This window comes from Hyaena hyaena, unplaced genomic scaffold, assembly GCF_003009895.1.
Source record: "Hyaena hyaena isolate Hyena2069 unplaced genomic scaffold, ASM300989v1 scaffold_16, whole genome shotgun sequence".
Taxonomy (NCBI): Eukaryota; Metazoa; Chordata; class Mammalia; order Carnivora; family Hyaenidae; genus Hyaena; species Hyaena hyaena.
This window is the reverse complement of record NW_024080650.1, coordinates 865478-885633: the sequence shown is the minus strand read 5'-3', so window position 1 is coordinate 885633 and position 20156 is coordinate 865478. Positions and strand designations below refer to the sequence as shown.

Genomic DNA, 20156 nt, shown 5'->3' with positions numbered 1-20156 from the left:
AAAAAAAAAAAAAAAAAAAAAAAAAAAAAAAAAAAGACGAGAAAGAAAAAAGAAACAACTCAGGTAGGTATTCATCTTTACCAGTTCTTTGGATTCTGAAGATGAGGATAAAAAACAAAGAAACAGGAAAAAGAAGATCCATTTGTATAAATCTTCTGAAAGCTCCACATCAGAAACTGGAGTGGACAGTAAGGATAGTTTACAAAAGAAGTGAAAGGACACAGCTGAGAAAGAGAAGGACATGAAAGGACTTAGGAAGGCAGGCAGGCAGGTAAAAGAATAGAATAGAATACAATACAATAGAATACAATAGAATAGGAAGGAAGGAAGGAAGGAAGGAAGGAAGGAAGGAAGGAAGGAAGGAAGGAAGGAAGGAAAGAAGATGTATCCTGATAAACCTTTATCACCATGGCCCCTATCAGAATCAGAAGGACATGGGGAAAAAAGAAAAAAAAGCAGTGAAGAATGACAAAATATAACAAGTAAAGAACACCAGGTAATAGTAAGAAAGAAGAAGAAGAAAAAGAAGCATAGGAACACTATAAGGAGAAAGTGAAGGCTGCTATTTCAAGTCCTGGCTCACTGTAACATTAAGAGAAATTAGGATTCTCTTATAAGGAAAGCACAATGTCTAAGGAAATTTCAGCTGTGAAAATTGACACAATTACTAAAAATGCATGAATTTTCTTGTTGTTAGAATTAGTCCTGGACTATGCAGTAGCCACTCAAATGCTGCTGTGGGCAAGGGCCATGTTGTTGCCTGCTGCTTGAGTATCTATTTCTTCTCTTCCTATGCTTAACAACTCTGGGAGATAATACATTGCAGTTGTGCTAGTGGTTACAATATTTGGGGATAAAATTAATATTTTTTATTGTTTATTTATTTCTTTTGAGAGGGTGAGGGACAGAGAGAGGGAGAGAGGGAGAGAGAGAGAGAGAGAGAGAGAGAGAGAGAATCCCAAGCAGGCTCTGCACTCAGGATGTGGGGCTCTATCTCACAACCGATGAGATCATAACCTGAGCTGAAATCAAGAGTTGGACACTTAAATGACTGAGCCACCCAGGCATCCCTTAAAATTAATACTTTTGACTAGAAGTATCTAATGATAAGTCCACAGAACTTGACTCTGGATACATCATTAAGACGTAATCAGAAAGAAGCAGATTACTCCAGTTAACATTTCTGAAATAGGGATCACATTAATTATTTCAAAATCCTTACTCTGTAGATAAGTGTATTTTAATTTCTTCCCCTTAAATACTTCCATCTATCTTGGGAAGGAGCTTTGGAGGGGGGTAACTATCTATTTAGCTATCTATTTAGCTAGGAGAATAGCATGCCTTTTATCCTCACACATCCTATTTTTGAGGGCATAGTAGCCATGCTTCATGGGAGGGCAGAGCTGGGTACACCAGTCTTGCCCTTTGACATCCTTGGACTCCTTCAAGTGAACCGGAGAAATGGCCCTTTGCAGCACAGCTGAGCCCCCCAAAGTTCTGGGACTTACCTCCACTTCAATAACACAGACTGTTTTTTAGTATTAGAATGCGTTATGACATTTGAAATAATTCTGACTACACTTTGGCTTTGGAGAGGAATCATTTCATATAGACACAGGTACTTTTTATTAACTTCTTGTTCTTGCTATCTTAAATTCCTTAACAGTATATTTGCCAAAATACTTAGCATGTAAAAAAAAATAATCAAAAGCAGACTTCTGATTATTTATTTATTTTTAAACAGCTTCAAATTGAAGCTGAGACTTACCATAAACAAGTTGAGTGGTAGGCCTGGTATGCTGTGTCTTGTTACATAAAGCTATTGCCAGAATCTCAGTAAATAGAACATTTAAAAAATTTGTCATTGTATATTCATAACAAATTATGACAAGTTAAGTGAGAATTATATTATGCTCTTCCTGTGTCCTATTTTCCTAAGATTTCGTGCTTCATATCTACTGCTGAAGTGCTTAATGGTAATGTTACATGGAAATAATAGATCATTTTTACTTTGTTTTTATATAATGAGGTAACAAGAAACATAATTTGATGTACAATCCTGTCTGTTATAGAGGGCATGTTAATTACGGTGGCATATGCACAAAACATTTTGACATGACAAGAGGCTGAAGAAATAGCCATTTTACTTTAAAAAAAAAAAGATGTGATCCATAATGAGCTGATTTTGTGTAAGATGTGAGGTTTAGATCAAAGTTCACTTATTTTCTGTGGCTGTCCAATTGTTCCAGCAGTACTTATTGGAAAAGGCTATCCTTCCTCCACTCTACTGAATTAACTGTCTTTGTTTCTTTGTCAAAACTCAGATCGACATATTTATGTGGTTCTGTTTCAGGGTTCTTTATTCTATTCCTTGATCTATCCCTCTGCAATAACCACAAAGTCTTGATTACTGTAGCTGAACAATAAGCCTTAACACTGTAGACAACGAGTCCTCCCACGTCATTCCTCTTTTTCACACCTGTTACAGCCATTGTAGATTCTGCCTTTTCATATAAACTTTAGAGTAAGTTTATATTTACGAAAAGAAAAAAAAAATCTTGCTGTGATATTTAAAACTTTTTTTTTAATTTTTATTTTTATTTATTTATTTATTTATTTATTTTTTTTTTTACAAATAGTTTATTGTCAAATTAGTTTCTACATAACACTCAGTGCTCATCCCCAAAGTGCCCTCCTTCATGCCCATCCCCCCCTCCCCCCCACATCCATCAGTCCTCAGTTTTTGTCAGCATTCAAGAGTCTCTCATGGTTTGCCTCTCTCCCTTTCCCCCACCATTTCCGCCCTTCTTCTCCCCCTTGGTCCTCCGTCAAGTTCCTCCTAATCCTCCTATACGTGCAAACATATGGTATTTGTCCTTCTCTGCCTGACTTATTTCGCTCAGCATAACACCCTTTTTAAAATTAGGGTAAAAAATACATTTTTTAACCTTTTATTTATTTTTTTTTTAATTTTTTTTTAAATGTTTTATTTATTTCTAGGAGAGAGACAGCATGAGTAGAGGAGGGTCAGAGAGAGAGAGGGAGTCACAGACTCTGGAACAGCCTCCAGGCTCTGAGCTGGCAGTCAGCACAGAGCCCGACACGGGGCTCGAACCCACGAACCGTGAGATCATGACCTAAGCGAAAGTCGGACGGTTAACCAACTAAGCCACCCAGGCGCCCCACATTTTTTAACCTTTTAAAAAGATGTTTATTTATTTATTTTTGAGAGAGACAGAGAGAGCACAAGCAGGGGAGGTCAGAGAGGGAGAGACAGAGAGGGAGACACAGAATCTGAAGCAGGCTCCAGGTTCCGAGCTGTCAGCACAAAGCCCAATGCAGGGCTTGAACCCACGAATCATGAGATCATGACCTGAGCTGAAGTTGGATGCTTAACCGAACCACCCAGGCACTCCCCATTTTAACCATTTGTAAGTGCATGATTCAGTACTCTTAAGCAGAGATGATGGAAAGATTAGATAAGAGGATAGTGTGAATAACTTAGTGCCTATACATTTGAAAAAATGAAATAAATTAATATCTAGGAAAAGTTATTTTAAATGATTCAAACAGAAAGAGAAAATCCAAAACATCCTATAACTTTTAAAGAAGCTGAATCAACAGTTTTAGAAAATCTCCACAAATAAAACACCAAAATCTAATGATTTTACAGGAGAGATCTATCGAGTACTCAAGGTTCACACAGTTCTAATATTATATAATCTCTTCCAGAAAGAAGATAACTCAGTTTATAATTATTACTGGTTAGTTAACCTTGATGTAAATACCTAACCGGGAAAGCAAAAGGAAACTGGACGAATGGTGGTGTCACTCACTGAGAAAGGAGGCATGGGCTTTGGGGCTGAGGTCATAGGAATGACTATGTGCCGAAGGCAGGAGCTTGTGACTGTCCAGGTAGAGATGTCTAGGCGACAACCGAGAATGTTGGTCTGCAGCTCAAGTAGAAGCTGGGCTGGAGGTAGCACTGAGAATCACCAATACAGACAGTCCCCTAAGTCTTACAGGTGGGATGGAATTACCCAGGGAAACTGCGTGGGATGTGCCTGATCCCCAGACAACCCCAATATTTAAGGAAGGAGATCCCCTGAAGAGCCTGGCCAAAGAATCAGGCAAAGAAAGGACCAGAAAGGCCAGAAGAACAGGGACTCAAACCACTCTGTGAGAAAGAGAGGAGAGAGGGGACTGAAGAATTCAGTGACTGGCGTCCGCTAAGACACGATGGTTTCAGGATGTGGTGAGGGAAGCAGGCACTGCTGTGGGCTGATGGATGAGTGGTTAAGAGGAAGCACAGATACAGAGCCAACACTATGAGAAGGCTGGCCGAGGAAAGAAGCAGAGTGTCTAAGAGCAAAGGGAAAAGCAGATTAGAGGATGGACACTCTGATAGACACTAGACAGAAAAAGGAAAGTAGTTGGTGAGAAAAGAAACACAATAGAGCCTATCCTCACATTCCAGGAATGAAAAGATGGCTCTGTAGTCACAGTCCCAAGGCATGAGCATAAAATCACCATTTCAAACACATCGTCACTGATCAGTGACGACTTGCTTCTGAGAGTCGGCAAACAGCCACAGAGCAGTCCTGTCATGTTTCTCTGCCTAAAGGTGAACCAGTCCTTCCAAGTCCACCCAGCCCTGAATTCCACAAAGGGGGTAAAAGGGAAAAGTATGGAGGCAAGGCCCCTGAGGACAGAGGCAGATGATAAAGAGCTAAACTGAGGTCATGGGTCTTGGATAAGAGGGAGTCTACTCGTCCCGAGAACAAAGAAAAGGATCAAGGTTGGTAACATTGGTGGCAGCAGCAGGTGACATGCTTTCAGGTCACATACACAAAAAATGTGAGGCGGGGAGAGGCTACATGATCTGTCTAGGAGCAGGCCAGGACGCATCCCCACGTCGGACTACGGGGCCTGTGCGCTTACAGGCAACCTGGCGCTGCTGCCCATTACACTCCACTCTATCTTCCTTTAAACTCTGCCCGCATTTGCAGCATCTTTCCATACGGCACTTCCCACACTCTGGCTCTCACTGGTTAGAAGTGTGTTTATTTCATTTTTACCCACCTTACCCCAGAACTGAAGCTCTGTAGGCTTTGATGTGGCAAGTGCTCAATGAAGAAATGAATACAGTTGTAGTTACCAAACGTGTTATGTGCCGAGTTGCTTTCCAGAATGCATATCATTTCCCTTCTGAAGTGATTTAAGTCATCCCCATCACACCTTCCTTACGGTGTTCATGTGCTCAACACTCCTTTGCCACAGATACTAAAAGCAATACCATACACCTCATTTACCTCAAGTTCCCAATTAGTGGATTTAGTCTCCACTGAAGAGATTTCACTATGTCTGCAGGTGAGACCGGAAAGCACTTCTTACCTGAATTTTGATGGGCCAGGTGAAATTACTGACATAAACGAAGAAAGTGATATTTGGGTGGTTGCGAAAATCAAATTTCTCGTTAGAGAAGCTATCTTTGTACTCCTTAATGTTGGTTTTTGAAACAACAGGCATCTCTTCTCCAGCCTGGGTTCCAGCTGTCAGAAAGAAAAGAATGAATTTATAAGAGCCCCGTTTTTTGTTTTTTTTAATTTATTTTATGGACAGAACCTGGCCTCAATAAATAATGACAGTTAGCATTTACTGAACACTCTCTACATTCCACGAATAGCCTTTAAAAACACAGGCTCCTTTAAGTCTAACAACAACTCATTATTCTCATTTACAGATATCAGGAAACTGAGGTTCAGAGAAATTTAGTAACTTGGCTCAGGTCACACAGCTCGCAAGAAGCAGAGTTGAGATTTGCAGCAGGAAGGCTAATACGCAAGGCTGTGCCCTTAACCAGAATGCTTTTGCAGGGGTCTCTGCAATTCCTCAGCACTGAAACAGTTGACATGTAGCTGTGAAAATACAGATACCACTGGAACCTTGCTGACAAGCAAAGGCTCTTACTCTGCACATAACACTCCAACGGCTTTACCTTTCCCCTTTATACCTATTTGTCAGTGCTCCTGATCCCCCATATCAGGGCCAGTGAGTGCCCTCTCACTTCGTAACTAGCCATAACCTCATGTCTCCCATCCAAGTACTAACCAGGCCCGACCCTGCTTAGCTTCCAAGATCAGATGAGATTGGGCACGTTCAAGGTGGTATGGCTGTAGACCGTGACCTCATGTCTCTATAGCAGCAGGGAGGAAAGAGCTCTAGGGAGTCACTCAGTACCTTCTGTTATCAACTACAACTGTATTTAAATCCCCTCAATCTGGTATAAACTCATCCTCTTCCCAACAGTCCTTCAATATTCCATATTCTCCCTTAGCCAGAAATTCTAGTGTCTACAGATTCATAAAATAGATTTTTTCCCATGTCTGCATTAAATACTGTGTCTGGAGCCCAGGTTGTTGGGTCCTCATTGAGAGAATCATTGAAAAGCATTCACATGCTCAGAGATGTCTTTTTCCCAAGGCTCTGGTAATTCAGACTTTTTCCTTAAAAGCGTCTCCTCACTGCAAGTATCTAACCCTCTGAATTCTATACAGTCTTTTAAGACATGATAAACATGTCTTAAAATATTGTATCTTTTAAGATATGATAAATAGAATACATACAAAGGTTATATTTAATTTTGCTTCAGTCTGATTGGTCGTGTTGTGACCAAAAACCAGTACTGTAAGACTAACGATAGAGAAATGCTGTTAAAATTTAGTGAGAAATTACCATGTTTCAAGCACTACATTGACTACTTTGTCATTTCATCTTCACCATGCTCTGCATAGCTAGGTTTTTTTTTTTTTGTTCAAACCATTTTATTTTATTTATTTATTTTTTTTACAAATAGTTTATTGTCAAATTAGTTTCCACATAACACTCAGTGCTCATCCCCCCACCCCCCCACATCCATCAGTCCTCAGTTTTTGTCAGCATTCAAGAGTCTCTCATGGTTTGCCTCTCTCCCTTTCCCCTACCATTTCCGCCCTTCTTCTCTCCCTTGTTCCTCCGTCAAGTTCCTCCTAATCCTCCTATACGTGCAAATATATGATATTTGTCCTTCTCTGCCTGACTTATTTCGTTCAGCATAACTCCCTCAAGGTCCATCCATGTTGCTACACATGGCCAGATTTCATTTTTTTTCATTGCCATGTAGTATTCCATGGTATAGATAAACCACATCTTCTTGACCCATTCATCCGTTGATGGACACTTAGGCTCTTTCCATGTTTTAGGCATAGCTAGGTGTTTTAATCATCCCTTGTACACATGAGGAAACCAGCTCAGAAAGCTTAATTTGCCTAACTGCACAGTGCAGCATAGTAAATAACGGGCAGAGTTCAAACCCAGGTCTGCCAAGCTATGTTTGTAAGCACTACATCAGGCCCACCTGTTACTTCTTCAGATTTTCTTTAGTAAACTGTAGCAAGATAAACACGATAGCAAACACTATGCTCTGAGTCTTGATTTAACTCCCAAAGTGTATTTCCCTTTACTTACTAAGGTCTCATCCTATTTAAAATATTTCCATTTCTTGAAACTCTGAGTCTTTTCCATACTTTACTTCTGCAGCATACACCAGGAGGACAATGGGAGTGCCAGAGCAGTGGCTGTAGCAATGCTATTAAAGCTGGTAGCAGGGCAGGGGTGGTGAGCACGTGCTGCCTGACCCCATGGAAGGCGCTGGCACATATAGCCTGCACAGCAGCTACACAGCAATTTTAGGAATAAGCATTGTTATCTTCTCTTTACGATAAAGAACCCTAAGGTCCAGGGAGGGGTTTAGACACTCGTTCAAGGTCTCGCAGGTAATAAGTGGCAAAAGCGGGTTTCAAATCCACCTGTCTGTCCCCAGAGCCCCCATTCTCAACTCCTGCATCACATTTCTCAGTCGACTACCCCCACCTGGAAGGTCTTCTCTAGGAATGTCTTTACCTGAGAAGCTGGCGGCCCAGGTGATGTTGAGGTTGAAGTTTTTGGAGGCATTGATGAACATGTCCAAATCCCTGTTTTGCTGATGAGAGGTGCAAACAGAAAATTAATTATAACAGTTTCCCGATTTTAAAATGAAACAGTAATTCAATTTGACTACTCTCAATTTTCTTAATTACAAAACGGATAATTTATACTCTTAAAAGAAACTCACACTTATAAAATATGAGTAACATTTCTAACCGATATATCCCAGATAAATTTCACCTCTCTCTCTTAAAGGTATATGTAATTTAATGCTTTATCAAATGCCTAACTTCCTGAAAAAGTATCTTTTAAAAAACCCTTCACCAGAGCACAATGACTTATACTGTATGACCTATGTTAGGGGAAGGAGCCTTGTGAGCATCATCTAGGCAGTTCAGCTCCAAATGGCTGGAAAGCTCACGCTAATATGTAAACACTTAAGTCCCCAGTATATGTGTATTTTATAAATTAAACCTATGTACTTCTGAAGTGATAGATTATATATATTGTAAAGTTCTTCAAACGGAAATGGTTTTTTTTAAAAAAAGCATATAAAGCTGAACTTAACTTAAAAAATACTTTGTGTCCATTTAGGATTTGAAAAAAAACATTTTTCTCTCACTAAAAATATTATTTCAAAAGAAATATGACTGAATATTCCTCATTGGCTTTGAAACCTTATTTACCACTTAGCTAGAACAATTAGAAGAGCTAGGTTATTGTGATTCTTGATTTTAATGACTGAAAAAGACATCTCTGAGAAATGCGCTGAGCCAATGGGAAGAAGTACAATGCTGGCTACACTGGGTAAACTGATGCTAATTTTTAGTTTTCAATGAAATTTGACTAATAAGTCTCTCTCTTGTGGCCAAAGAATTGTTTTTGCAAATAAATCAAATGTTGTATTTTTATATTTTATAAATGGATCCAGTCTGCTGAAATTCTTCATCTTTAAAGAGATCAAAAAAACAAGTCAGATCAATAAGATTTGTAATGGTATTTACAGCACAAAATCACAACAGAAACATTTCCAAATAGTCATTTTCAAAATGTGATCTCCAATCCAGAAGTTTCTCTTGCAAAGCAGTTAGTTACGTTCTCATTTACTCATATAACCTCATCTTCTTCTTGCAGGGAACAGCTCAAGTATTTGTCTATGTTTACTGGAAGCACACTACTAATAATTACGTCTTTTGGAAAGAATCAATAAATTTGAAATCCTAGTGCTTTTATAAAACACAGAACATACACACTGGATAACTCTATTAAATATTCTGTCATAAAATAAACAGGGAACTCCAGAGAGGTCAAAAGATTTTTGTAGTCATTCCTTGCCTCATTAAGAAGTATTACCAGGAGTCTATTTATTTAAAATAAAATCAACAACATCAATCACATCCCGAAAGACTACTTCAACCACTTGCTCAGGAATAAGGTATTAAATAAATTTCATGTGCGGTACTTTTGCTATAACCTTATCCTAAAATCTTTTTTTTTTTTTTTTTAAATTCTAGTCACTACAGCCACTTAACTAGTATGATATACAGTGTGTCCACATAGTATTTTCATTTAAGGTTATTTATTATTTTTACTTAAAAAGAAATTCACTCACTGAAATACATTTTCTCTAGTACATTTTTCCTTAAATTTCACCTTTAAAATAGAACTTAAAAAACAAATCTTACTTTCATTTCATTGTATAGTAAACATCCCACACTCTGGATTTTGTTCTACTACTAATTTATTTATTTTTTAAATTTAGTAATGTTTGTTAACAAAGGAATATAAATGGGCCTACTGTCATATTATCTTCTGTGTATCATTCATCATGTTTATTGTGACAGGAATTTTGTGACAGTAAATGGCTTTGTGTATGTTAATGAGAAATAAGAAAGCTTCAAAGAGGTTCCTAAATAATTTATCATCAAGTTTAGTGAAATTTCATTATATACTGGAGTGGCCATTGAATGACTTTATATTTCATCGAAGAAATCGTAGATAGGAAGAAATGGTCTAGATGCTTCACTTTTATTTTTTTAAAAATTTTTTTAAAATGTTTTTATTTATTTCTAGGAGAGAGAGAGACAGCGTGAGCAGGGGAGGGTCAGAGAGAGAGGGAGTCACAGACTGAAACAGGCTCCAGGCTCTGAGCTGGCAGTCAGCACAGAGCCCGACGCGGGGCCCGAACCCACGAACCGCGATATCATGACCTAAGCGAAAGTCGGACGCTTAACCGACTAAGCCACCCAGGCGCCCCTAGATGCTTCACTTTTATTTTTTTTTATTTTTTATTTTTTTAAATATTTTTTATTTATTTCTAGGAGAGAGAGAGAGACAGAGAGAGACAGCGTGAGCAGGGGAGGGTCAGAGAGAGAGGGAGTCACAGACTGAAACAGGCTCCAGGCTCTGAGCTGGCAGTCAGCACAGAGCCCGACGCGGGGCTCGAACCCACGAACCGCGAGATCATGACCTAAGCGAAAGTCGGACGCTTAACCGACTAAGCCACCCAGGCGCCCCTAGATGCTTCACTTTTAAATGTCAAGCTATGTTGACGCCCTTCTACCCTTAGATGGTACCTTATGGCAGGCTGTGGTTCATCATTAATGAAAAAAGATATAAACCCACATTTCAAACAGTCTTAATAATTTCTGGTCAACTTCTTGTTGGACCTGATTGCACCTTCACCGTTTTATCTCCTACTGAGGCTAACAACTTATTCTAGGCACAGAAGTGTCACCTCTGTATCGTCCTGTTATCAATGGCATTCATTTCAATCTGCAGTTTCTTTGCAGGTACTTGTTAAGCGTCTGGTCCATTCTGAGAGTAAATCTGGGCCTTGCCATGTGTCCCTCTAACAGGGGAGCTCCTCTTACAGTCTGCTCTCCTTTCCTGTATGGGGCAGCAATGGGCTGATGGGCAAACCAAGTATGTGTGGAGTTAGTGTCAGCCTGTATATCAGATCCTGATAAATCTTAACAAGCCACTCTTGCCTTTGAGATGGAGAGAAGATAAAATGTAGATCCTAACACTTCTTTCCTGCACTTCTGAAGGGTCCTGGGTACTCTACTTTGGAGACCATGCTAATGCAGTGCTTCTAGCCGTAAGGATCAAGAAAAAGAGCCACATGAATTCAAAACAAGGCAAGAAAACTTTTAAAGTCTTACTTCATCAGGTGTCGCCACAAAATTGATGGCTGTGTAATAGCGGTCATCTTCCTGGGACAGGCTAAAGGTGAACTGATAGTCAATAAGAAGAGTATCTATAGAAAGAAAGAAATGTATATTCAAAAATTAAAACAAAACAAAATAGAACAAGTCTTTAGAGATACAGACTGATTTTCTTATAAATATTCAATAGCCAGTAAACACTTTGAGATCACTTATAACTGGGAACTGGGAAGTTTTTCAAAGGAAATAAAGTCTGTGGGCAGTATTGTTTTATTTGGAATAATCTATCAAACTCTCCTTGTATCATGACCCTGGCTGAGATGTTAGGCTCCAACTTCACTCACCTACAAATATTAATTGTACATCTATTACATGCTAGGTTTTGCTTAAGGATACAAAGCTATAAATTAATGATCTAAAAAGAACCGAGACTACATGGAAAAATGGCTGATTCCAGGTCTGGAGCAAAGAATATGTGCCCTGACTATTTTATTCTAGAAAGCAAGAAAGCATTCAAACACTAAAGTGATGCAGCAAAAGAACAGAGCTTTAAAGAGAGCCTAATGGCCAAAGACAGTATAGCTTTTTTTTCCTCTAGTCCAAAAAACGTGGTTTTATTAAAACATGGGGACAGAACCCGTGGGCAGAAAGAGCTGCCCAAAGATGGTATAATTTAATTCTAAAAAGTCTATTGTACAACTCAACAACCTGATTTAAAAATGGACAAAGGACCTGAATAGCTATTTCTCCCAAGAAGATATACAAATGGACATGAAAAGATGCTCAACATCATTAATCATTTGGAAAATACAAATCAAAACCACAATGAGACACCACCTCATGCACAGTAAGATGGCTACTACTGAAAGAAAAAAAAAAAAAAGAAAAGAAAAAGTGTTGGTGAGGATGTGAAAAACTGGAAACCTTGTACACTACTGGTGGGAATGTGAAATTGTGCAGCTAATGTGGAAAACAGGATGGTAGTTTCTCAAAAAATTAAAAGTAGAATTACCAAATGATCTAGCAATTCCACCTCTGAGTCACACCTAAAGAGTTGAAAGTACGATCTTGAAGTGATATTTGTACACCATGATCACAGCAGCCAAATAGATCACGGCTATTATTCACAATAGCCAAATGATGGAAGCAATCCAAAGGTCCATCAATAGTAAACATAAAGTGGAATATTAAAAAGGAAGTAAATTCTGACATATACTACAACCTGGAACAATCTTGAAGACACTATGCCAAATGAAATAAGCCAGTCAGAGAAGACAGATACTGTATGATTCTACTTCTATGAGGTGCCTAAAGCAGCCAACATTATAGAAACAGAAAATAGAATGGTGACTGCCAGGGGCCAGAGAAAGAGGGAAAGGGAGAGTTGTTGTTAAGTTTATTTTTTTATTGTTTAAGAAACTGCCAAATGGTTTTCCAGAGTGCCTACACCATTTTATGTTCCCACAGAGAATGTGTGCATGAAGGTTCCAGTTTCCCACAGCATTGCTAAAACTTGGTATTTGATATTGGCTTTATTTTCCAAGACAGGTTGTAATGTACCAGATTACAAAACATTCACTGATAGGGTTTCGAGTTCCACATTTAATTGATCTTTAAGAAATAACCTGTTTGTCTAGTTTTGGTATGATATCATAGTATACATAATAAACTGGAAAGGTTATTAAAATACGCTACCCCTTTCCAACTATATCTGGTGAGACAAGGTTTTTAAAAATGTACTTTAACCAAAGAGATGTATTCAACAGACCAAATGCAGAGCAGAAGTGAAAATCTAGTTATCTTAAGTTATTATTAAGCCATGATGCTAGTCATTCTAGGGGTGTGTCTCACTGTGGTTTTAATACACATTCTCCAAACGTGTGACGTTAATATGTCTTTTGTTCATGTTGGCCAACTGTCTTTTTTAGTGAAATGTCTCTTCAAATCATTCCTTGTTTTCAACTGGAATTGTCTCCTCATTCAGTTGTAAAAGTGTTTTTTTAATATATTCTGGATATAAGCTCCTTATCAAATACATAATTTGCAAACATTTTCTCTTCTCTGTGGCTTTTTACTTTTTAATGGTATTCTTTTAAATAAAAGTTTTAACTTTTGATAAAGTCCCAATAAATTTTCTTCTTTTGGGGCACCTGGGTGGCTCAGTTGGTTGAGCATCCAACTTCGGCTCAGGTCATGATCTCAAGGATCGTGAGTTCGAGCCCCGCCTTGGGCTCTGTGCTAACAGTTCAGAGCCTGGAGCCTGCTTCGGATTCTGTGCCTCCCTCTCTCTCTCTCTCTCTCAAAAATAAGTAAAAATTAAAAAAAAATTTTTTTAAATAATATTTTCTTTTATGAGTTGTGCTTTTAGAATCATATCTAAGAACTCTTTCCCCTACACAAAATTATAAAGTTTTTCTCTGGTTTCTAAAAGAGATATATGTATATTTACATTTGTTATATACGTGCACATACATTGTAATGTATGCATATATATGTGCGCACACATATACAATGTATGTATATATGTGTATGTATTGTACATAATTGTGTGTGTGTGTATGTGTGTGTGACATTTATAAGTTTCAGGTAGACATGAATTTTGAGTGGATGCTATTCAACCCAGGAAAGCAGGTACAAAATTATAGTGGATATGGCAAAACATAACCTCTGTTTCTCTGGTTCTGAAACTTTGCTTACTATGTGGATTTTCCTATAGGAAGAAAATGCACTTACCCATAAGGACCTGGTCCCCTTGCCGGATTTACCTTTCACTGTAAGTTAATCATTAAATATTTTATTTACTAGTTCCTGAAGAGGTGATTAACACGAATGTAGTAAGTGTGAAAGAATGGAAACACATCAAATCAGGACACACCTCCATGAATGGCTGCTATATTCTTATAGCACTTATCATTCTCAAACCATGTTAAAGTATGAAGTTTTACTGAGCTATTTTGCCTCTAGATAAATATGAATTGTGAAAACACTTACAATAGCATGTTCCTTTGAGAGGGTTTCCCTGGTATCGATTTTCTACCTCACATCTAGGAGGATAAAAATGAAGATTATTTTCTATTGCTATGCAAAACAGAGTCTACATTCATTTTAAGATTAAGCAGGTCCTTTTAATATAAAACTAAACTGAAAACAAGTCTGAGTCTGTAAAATTACATTCTTCTCTGTTCCTCAGATTAGGGAGCTTGATAAGAGTCTGCGCTCAGGTTCAGTACTGACCGCCCAGCAGTTCACACCACTGCCAACTGATACACATTTGCTGAAGTGCAGGAGACAGATCCAAATATAATAAACCTGGATCCCAGGTTTTTTGAAAACACATGAAAAACACATTTTTACTTTTGTGTGGACTCAACAGTCCTCTAAAAGTGAAGTGAAAACATTTTTCAAATACTCATTTCTCACTTCCTTCCTGTTCTTCCTGTTCTTTAAATACAAGCAGGCAAAGGCTAAACCCTGAGAATCACATTTATTTATTTGTTTGTTTGTTTGTTTGTCTGTTACACCTTTGAACATGGTTCATCAGTCTGGAGAAAAAAAAAAACCTAATAAAAAAGAATCATTACCCCCTCGCCAATATCATTTATGAGCATCAGCAAAACCCAGTCTCCCACTTCACAAGGCCATTCATGCTGGCAGGCCCAGGAGCTAAGAGCTATAAGGAAGGGAGGAAGGCTTGGGTCAAGCGCTCTTCCCAGATATATAATATGAGATACTGTGTCCTTTGATCCAAGGTGATACTTAGGCACTTGCTTGTCTAAAATCTCTTGAAGAGAAAGTCGTATTTTACTGGACCTGTACCTCATTTCATTCTCTCTTGCTGCCTGCGAGAAGGAGTGATTCATTTTGTTCTATTATATTTTTCTAGTTAAAGGAGCCTAGGGGTCCCTGGGTGGCTCAGTGGGTTAAGCGTCTGACTTCGGCTCAGGTCATGATCTCATGGTTCTGGGTTTGAGCCCCGTGTTGGGCTCCGTGCTGACAGCCAGCTCAGAGCCTAGAGCCTGCTTCAGATTCTGTGTCTCCCCCTCTCTCTGACCCTCCCCTGCTCGCGCTCTCTCTCTGAGATAAATAAAAACATTAAAAAAAATTTTTTTTAAAGGAGCCTAGATCCCAAAGCTAAACTTAATCTTTGATTAGACATTTCTTCACATACTGGCATTAAAGCATCATGAAACCGGTAAATATGCATAGCAGTGTAAACTATAAAATGCAGACAGAGCAATTCCTTCCTTGAACATCACTATCAAGGTCTGGGTCACTGGGGACATTATTACTACTGTTCTTTGGGGGAAAAAGTTTACCAATGATGCATCTGCTTGTATCAGCTCAATGCTGTGATATTACACATTTCTCTCATTCAAGCCTCTTCTTGAGAGAACGAGTAAACCTGGAACACGTGTTTTATGAGGTTTTCTGGTGAGGCAGACAGGTATATACTTCTTGGGGAACAATCTCTTGTTTCAACTCACCAGAACACTAAAAACAGTTATTGCTAGTCCTGCTACTGATGAATAGGGAAACTGAGGCCCAGCTTGGTTAAATGATTTGTCTCAAGAGAACCCTGCTCAGTGGAGGCACAGCCAGGGCTAAAGCTCCATGTCTGGCTGACTCTGTTTGCATCCTCATGGATGGGAACCCTAGACTCTTCCTTGGACGATGTCTGACACACCTCACCAAGGAAAATGCTAGAATAAAGAGGGATGGGTTAAAGCTCACAGGATCATCTCTACTATCAGACCATCAAAATGCTATATAAAACACTGTCCTAGAATACCAGTTCTTCCAACTCTTTCTTGGGAAAGGGTGTAATCCCCGGATGTGACAAAAACTGAGTAGCGACTGAGGTGAAAAGATGAATCCAAGTCGGGAACCCAGGAAATGTTGGTGTCACTCAAACATAAAAAGGTGAACTAAAGAGCCATTAGGAACTGCTGCTGAGCCCACGCCCTCCTCAGTATGGAGGCTGATCAAATTAGACCTGTCTGAAGTAGAAAGGGCGAACTTCCAAACCCATCAACCCGGGGATGCCCCAGAGCCCATGACAACAAGGCACAGGCCCAGCCGGCCTGGCTGTCAGTCACTGACTTCAGGTGTGGCCTGTGGCAGGGGCCGCGGGGGGGGGCGGTGGGGGGGTGTGGTACTCACAGCTGGCACTCGTCCCCCTTGACGCCCTTGGTGGTACAAAAGCACTTGCCCGTGTTGGTATTGCAGAGTGATGCGTGCCCATTGCACTTGCACGCTGCAGGGAGGAAAAGGAACCGAGGTCACAACTGGCTTAAGAGATTACTACTATCACAGACTTTTTCTAAAACACATAATTTTATCTGGATTAGATTTGATAGGAAATACAGATGAAAATGAAAGCATTTAATGGATAAGATTCAAGTTTTTCAGCTAATGATTTACCTCAAATAATGTAAAGGCAACAGTAAAAGACCCAAAGACCAAGGACAGGAGGAAAGAGAGTGCTGGTTCCCACTGCCATCTGAAGCAACCATTTTGATCTATTTTGATATTTTTGATAGATGAGTTTCACCATTATGACGAACTCATTCAGTATTTGTGAAGCATCTCCAGTGTGGCGCTGGGTGTGGGGACACAGACACAGTCCCGGCCCCTGCTGAGATGCTCTGAGTAAGGACCACCCCTCATGGGAGGCTTGGTCTGGCCGCTCAGCCTCAGCTGAGGTGCCTGCCCCACAAAGGCCATGTTTCAAATCCTAACTGGGCTCAGATCTGGGGTGAAACTGCAACAGCAGGTCAGAGGTCCCATGAGGCTCGCTACCCTGGCTTCCTCTTTAGCCTCTGCGAAGACAACTCCTGTCACTTCCTCCTCTAGCCATCAACAAATCACCTTCTTCATCCAACACATAAGTGTGAGCCAGCACACATTTCATATGCCAGGTGAAACGAGTCTTTTGCTCAATACCTTTTCACTTTACACCTTGTTTTTCTGTAAATAAATTGAAGGCACTAGGGCTGAAGACAGGTGTACTTTTAAAATAAATCCTATGAAGAAAAACATCGCCCAAAGAAACTCGTGAAACCGAATAGTGCAGCGGTTAAGAGCATGGATGCTAGAGTCAGAAGCACGAGTGTTCCGCTCCTGGCTCTGCTGGGTACGGAGAGGAGTGTGGTGTGTTAGCAAGAAGCTCAGGCCTGATGTCAGGTTGTCTGGGCACCAGTTCATTCTCCCGCACTTAGCTCCTCTGTAACTTTGGGCATGCTATTTACCTTCTCTAGGCCTCACTTTCCTCATCCATAAAATGGGGATGAGAACAGTATCTACTTCACAGGCTAGCTGCAAGTATGATGGGAGATAATATGTGAATGAGACATAGTAAGCACTCAATACATCACGGCCACTGTGCTTCGCTAAGGACTACAGAATTCTAAGAAGAAAACATTAAAAGCTTGGTGCCATGCACAGTATTTTAAAATCATGCTATTATAGATTGAGGCTCTGAAAAAGAAAGCTAGCGCTAAATTCTGGACAAGTGAACTCAAGCCCCACAAATACCTCAGAAGACGTCATTATTCTAAATGGCAGCTGCAGATAGGGGATGATGTCACCTGGAGGCACAAGCAGGCCCAGCAGTCAGTCCCATGTCCTGGACGTAGTTCCCCGCATGGCCATCAGCTGCAGTGAGCTTTTAGGCAGAATGCGTGGTCTTGGGGATGATACAGGTGCCCGAGGGGGCCTCGGGCACAGCGTCTTGTGTACATTCCCACCCAGTAATGCCAGGTACTCTGACTGCTACTGAATGGATGAAGTCCAGTCACAATGAGAAGGAAAAATATTTTTACTAAATATCTTTTAATCTGAGCAAGAATTTTTACTTAAGAGTGGTGGGAAAGGGCAGTAGGAGAGTACTAATAACTGCCCACATATGCTGACCGCTTTCATCTCAACCCCTACCCTATTCTCCCCATTTTACAGATGAGGAGACTGAACCCCAGAGAGGTGAAGAGATATACTGCTAAAATGCCAGCTCTCTCCTGGTTGCTCTGGGATCAGATTCTTGAGGACCGTGCTAGGGAGTTTAGAAGTGGGATTTGGGAAGTAAGCAAAGATTTTCCTTATTTACTTTCTGCTCAGAATCTGAGGGGTCTTCCCAATGGAAACAAGAATAAGCCAAAAAGCAGTTCATCAGTCCTACCGGTCATTTAAAGAACATATTAATTTATGTTCTAACACCGTGCTCTCATGTGTCTGCATTCCTAGCTCAGGGGCCTGCATTCCCTAGCCTCTTTATCTGAGGTCTGGGACAGACCTTCTTGCCTCTGCTGAGCCTCCTCAGCGGGGAGAAGGGGGAAGCCCTGAAGACACTGTCCCTGAGTTTAATAAGGTCCCCGGTACTTTCCCACTCCCCTCCCCTCCCCAGGTCCCTTACAGGCTTCTGCTGGAGCCTGAAGCCTGCTGTTCAGGGCTCTCCCCACCTCTGTGCTGACCCACCTGAGGCTCAACCAGTTGCGGGGTGGGGGGGCGGGATGACACGAGGGGACTCAGAGCTTTCTCTGGTCCAGGTTTAAGCCGTGAGTGATTAAAGGCTTAATTCTTCCATTTTTGGCTTGTTGCTTTAACTGGCTACTCAGATACTTGGCAGCCCTGCTCACTCGCTCCCCTACTCAGCTGAGCTCCTGACAAGTATGACAAAGAAATGCAGTATCCAAAACCAAGTGGCTTTTTTCCTCCTAGATATTTAAGTCAAACAGAAGCATGGTATTCTGCCTGGTTTGCAGCCAGTAACCCCGAGGGCCGTGACTCACGCTGACATCTTCCGCCATTGGTAGGGTCCCCATAGAAGCCAGATATGCAGGTCTCGCAGTGCTTGCCCGTGGTCAGGTTCTCACACTTCTCACAGATGCTCTGATTAATGCATTTGCTGTGCCCATTGCACTGGCAAGCTGAAAGAAAAAAGAATCTGAAGGGGCCTGTCCCTTGGTAAATAGGGTGGAGTAAGTTCCACGAGATTACTTGCAACTGTCTGTTTATTACCTTATTACCTCTAAATACAAAATCATTAAAACTGGCCCACTCAAAACTAGTTGGAGAAATAAGATCAAAACATCCATACCAGGCTGGTCCAGGAAAATCAGAAACATACCATAGCAAGGTAAAAGTCTACAGGCATTAAAAAAATAATTTGCTGTTGTTCATAAAATAATATATAATCACAAGAGTAAATTTGAAGAATATAAGGGAGGGAGGAAAATGATATTCAACCGCACCACCCAGAAATCACTGTGCACATTTGGAATTTTAGCTCCAGTATTTTCTGTATACAGTTTAACACAGTTTGTGCTCATATTAATACTCAATTTTAATTTTTAAAAAATCTACAGCATGGTTACTTTACCATGTTATTTCATCTATCATAAATAAAACTAAAACATTTTTAATGTTTATTTATTTATTTATTTGTGAGAGAGAGAGAGAGCATGCAAGCAGGGGAGGGGCAGAGAGAGAGGGAGACACAGAATCCAAAGCAAGCTATAGGCTCTGAGCTGTCAGCACAGAGTCGAATGCGGGGCTTCAATTCACAAACCGTGAGATCATGACCTGAGCCAGAGTTGGACACTTAACCAACTGAGCCACCCAGGCGCCCCATCATAAACAAAACTTTAAATGGCAGGATGATTTCTAGGAATCGTAAGTTACTTAACCATTCCTTTACATCCTGATATTTAGTTTGCACTCCTTTTTCTCTTTTAAAAAAATAAACACTTTATGTACACAAACATTTACACAAGTGGAATTAGTAAGATTCTTGATGCATACAGGGCTTTACAACTAGAAAGGTACATAAAACCTGGGCCTCTCAGGATGCTGTTCCCTGCAGACTCCAGCAGGGTCATCCACAGAGTGCATAACCCATACCACTACAGACAGAAGATCTCATTGTGCAAATCTGTCTTTTCCCCTCCGGCTTTACTGGGATACTACTCACATATAATGCTGTGTAAGGAGTGCAATGCATTGATTTGATACACTTATATATCACTAAAT

The 20156-nt window shown here is 40.2% G+C and overlaps 1 protein-coding gene across 1 annotated transcript in view; it reads right to left on the bottom strand.

Moving 5' to 3' along the window:
- The window catches only part of ATRN (attractin), a 204332-nt gene that overhangs the window by 46665 nt on the left and 137511 nt on the right, over positions 1-20156 (bottom strand). The window contains exons 24-29 of the mRNA XM_039224093.1: positions 18917-19054; positions 16293-16386; positions 14124-14176; positions 11130-11224; positions 7942-8020; positions 5395-5552 (exon numbers count right to left, since the gene is read on the bottom strand). Of these exons, the coding sequence (XP_039080024.1) occupies positions 5395-5552; positions 7942-8020; positions 11130-11224; positions 14124-14176; positions 16293-16386; positions 18917-19054 (617 nt within the window). The remainder of the gene's footprint in view (positions 1-5394; positions 5553-7941; positions 8021-11129; positions 11225-14123; positions 14177-16292; positions 16387-18916; positions 19055-20156) is intronic.